This window comes from Drosophila montana, unplaced genomic scaffold (assembly GCF_035044405.1).
Source record: "Drosophila montana isolate Dmon_TW-CO22-7 unplaced genomic scaffold, ASM3504440v1 contig_3733_1, whole genome shotgun sequence".
Lineage (NCBI taxonomy): Eukaryota > Metazoa > Arthropoda > Insecta > Diptera > Drosophilidae > Drosophila > Drosophila montana.
The window spans coordinates 9545598-9548956 of NW_026998620.1; the positions used below are offsets into that span (position 1 = coordinate 9545598).

The 3359-nt window shown below is 40.0% G+C and overlaps 1 protein-coding gene across 2 annotated transcripts; it reads left to right on the plus strand.

Annotated features, from left to right (window-relative positions):
- Positions 1-692: 692 nt before the first annotated feature.
- On the plus strand, positions 693-2609 carry LOC135436505 (uncharacterized). 2 transcript variants are annotated; one of them, XM_064694123.1, is made up of 4 exons: positions 694-995; positions 1486-1840; positions 1912-2123; positions 2188-2329. In XM_064694123.1, exons 2-4 carry the CDS (start codon positions 1741-1743, stop codon positions 2260-2262), a joined length of 387 nt encoding a protein of 128 aa, XP_064550193.1. In that variant the 5' UTR covers positions 694-995; positions 1486-1740; the 3' UTR covers positions 2263-2329. The 2 variants fall into 2 exon arrangements, with proteins under 2 accessions (XP_064550192.1, XP_064550193.1); XM_064694122.1 differs by having other exon boundaries at positions 693-995; positions 1912-2609.
- Positions 2610-3359: the final 750 nt, after the last annotated feature.

Here is a 3359-nt window from a genome sequence, read left to right on the forward strand (position 1 = left end):
GCTTTTAAATTGAATGAAATCAGAGTCAAGCGACTGCCAATGATGTGTGAGTGCACAAAACCTATACATGCTCGTATTTTGCAATGATTTTAACGAATGGATCCTCGCTTACCCACAAATTCTAAGCTCTATGCCTAATGCTGGCATCGTCCCGGCCCAGTTCCTACCATGAAAGTCTGATAATTTATGCCAAACATTTTTTGATGCCGCGTCGCTCAAGCACAAGCGAGCGTAACCCTTGTTTGAGGCTGAGTAATAAAATGAAATATTTATGGGTTAACATTAAGGGATTTGGTTTTTGCTGTAGCACAAATGCCTACACTCATGCATAGCATATATTTGTATATACGTATGTATACAGGCATGTGGGGATATATCATGCGGCACGTAACACTTTGACCTGGCTTGATCCCGGCCTTGTTGCGGGCGAATAGTGGTTAACATTGACCACACCGGCTTATTTATTGCATTCGAGGCGTTAACACGAAAGCATTTTGCGGAAATGGAAACTAAATAGTCGTGGTTAAATTATTAAATGCCCCATCGTGCTGCCCCAGCGGCAAATGCTGTGGCCATCGCTTTTCTTTACGATCCAAAGTGTTGCCTATAAAAATTTACTGCTATACACTCTGTATGCCCAGTTTTGTTTGCATAAATGAATGCAAACATATAATTCCTGTGTAGCTCAGCAAGCGCTGCCCAATAAATATATACATAGTGCTCAAATCATGTATGCATGCATACAGACAGACCCCAACACGTTCGCGAATGGTAGTTGGTAAAACTGTTTGGCAATACTTTAAATATTTTACGAGTGCTACCACAGCCAAATTGAGAGAGAAGCATAGCGGCAGCGAGCCAGTGAGAATGGGCAAGAGATTATGATGTAACGATTTATGGACAGCTCATCGGGATGAGCACAAACGCAAACATTCGGCTGGCATAAAGTAGAAAACTACAATTTATGTACGAATTCCCAGCGTCAAAACTCATAAGTAAGTTTACGAATATGTATAGTGTGGGGTGGGGCTTTGTGTCACGATCCAAATTGTATTAATCCTTTAGCCCAAAAGACGAGCCAAAAATATGTCTTAAGTGTGCCTTAAATCTCGAAATAATTGAATTCTCTCAACAGTATTCCAGTTATTTTTTGCCTTACGGAAATTTCATAGCACTATAATTCAATGACAGATAATTTGTGTAGCTTTAATAAATCAACTTACTACAGCTTTAATGTCGAGCTCTTTTTTCAAAGGCTAGCAATATATATGTAGCATATTTCCTTTGAAATATTTAGAGTTCATTTTGTGCTGAGTCAGCACAACTAACCCAATTATAAGAATGCTTGCTTGTCACTAGTGGATGCAAACAGGAAGGCCAAATATGATATAAAAAGCACGAAATCGAATGTGCAAAGATTCCATTAAACGAAATTTGCATGCTCTAAGTTATCGTTATAGTATTATAAGTATGAAATCGTTTCAGATTCTCCGAGAGATGACTGCCTGATGATACCCACTGAATAGACTCGCCATTCAGGGACAGATCAGAATTCGCATCATATTTGTCAGCCACTTGAGCGCGCCAGACACAAAGTGTCTAAAGCAAATCACACATTGATCATAAACTAACAAAAAACTAAACAAAACAAAAAAAACGGTTCGACTGCCCCTGGGTATAAAAGTGAGCGGCTACACGCGGCGGTCGGTTAGTTATAACGTGGACGCTGTCATCATCAACATGCTGAGAACAATTCCGATTTGGGCGCTGCTTATTTGCAGTGCGATCACCGTGGCGGAGGCAAAGCCGTTCTTCGTAAAGGTTTTTGCGCCAATTAATGGTAAATTTAGGAGAACCCAAATATTTAGAGTGCAGGAGCAGTTAATAGAAATATTAACCTTTCTGTCATAGGCTACTCCAGTGGCACCGTCAGATCCACTGCATCTGTGGCACCCGCCAACACTCAGTTGATCTCTAATCTGATATCGACGAAGATTCAGCTACTTAGTAGTTTTCTGCAAGCCAAGTCATCCTTCGGCGGATTTGGCATCCAGAAGCAAATCACATTTACATCGGGCTCCACATCAACAACGGAGAAGCCAGTGACCCAGCAAACCACAGAGGTAAACACAGATTATATTCCGGAAGTTAGCTCCAGCACTCAATCTGTGTACACAACAACAACAGACGACGACATTGCGACGCCGAAGCCTACAGTACATCCCCTCAAGCCAATTACAACGTCAACGTCAACGCCACTAATCCCCACGCAGAGCACCACCGAGGGCACAGTGGAGTCTACAACGGGAAGTACCCCCGGATACAACTATCAGACACCCTCACCCACCACCCAGGGATACGAGTACCAGACCCCCACACCCAGTACCATCTCTAGCACCGCCAACGCCTATTACTTGCCCGCCTCTCGATACTAAATGTCTTAGTATATACTCGAATGTACATACTCGCAGCTGTATATGTAGTAGGTATATTTAGTATATAAGTTAAGCGCAGTTATCGAATGTTTATCTATTAATTGATACTCAACTCTAATCGTTTCATTGGCGATAATTAGAATACATTTTAAATCTTTGAGAACAGTCTGATTTTTGCTTGGTGCGGAAGTGATTGGATACTAGTCCGCGCATTGCTCCTATTGACAATGGGTGGTTCTGTGCTACCAATTAGCATTAAAACCAGTTTCAGCGAGAAGACGAAATAGTCACATAAAAAAATACGAAGAAGAAGGCATTAAATCTTCGCTTTGAAAACTCACTCAGACTTGCTGATTGATTTTTTTGTTCAAAGTCATGAAATTGAAATTAAAGAACGAACATAAGTATGAAATGTGAATAAATCTTAGATGCCAGACGGGCTACTCGAGGAAATAGTCGATACATATATTTCCATGAAAGTGAATATTCTAGAGCATCCACGCGTTTCTGTTTTATATTAAATATTTTTTTTTGGCTTCAAGGTTAGAAACCGGCTTAACCACTCGAATTAATTCCACAATCACTAAGCATATTTTTATCTGGGGGTTTTAACTGAACTTTGCGTTAATTTAATGCCGAGCATGGAAATGTTAATTCTTATTTAAGAAGTTATTTAAATCATTATTAAGAAGCGTCTTAGTTAATGTTCGACTTCTTCTCTCATGCTATTGTGAGAAAATCAGGTTTTGTTTGTAATTTACACGCAGCCAATTGATTTAAATTTTGTACGGTAAGTCATTGAAATATTGACAATTCGGTAGCATATTATGAGTATGGCATTGGTTGGGTTATAGGGTTAATAATAAGTTCGTGTAGACTTTTGGTATACACATACACATCTATAATTGTCTAGCCGTCCATCCT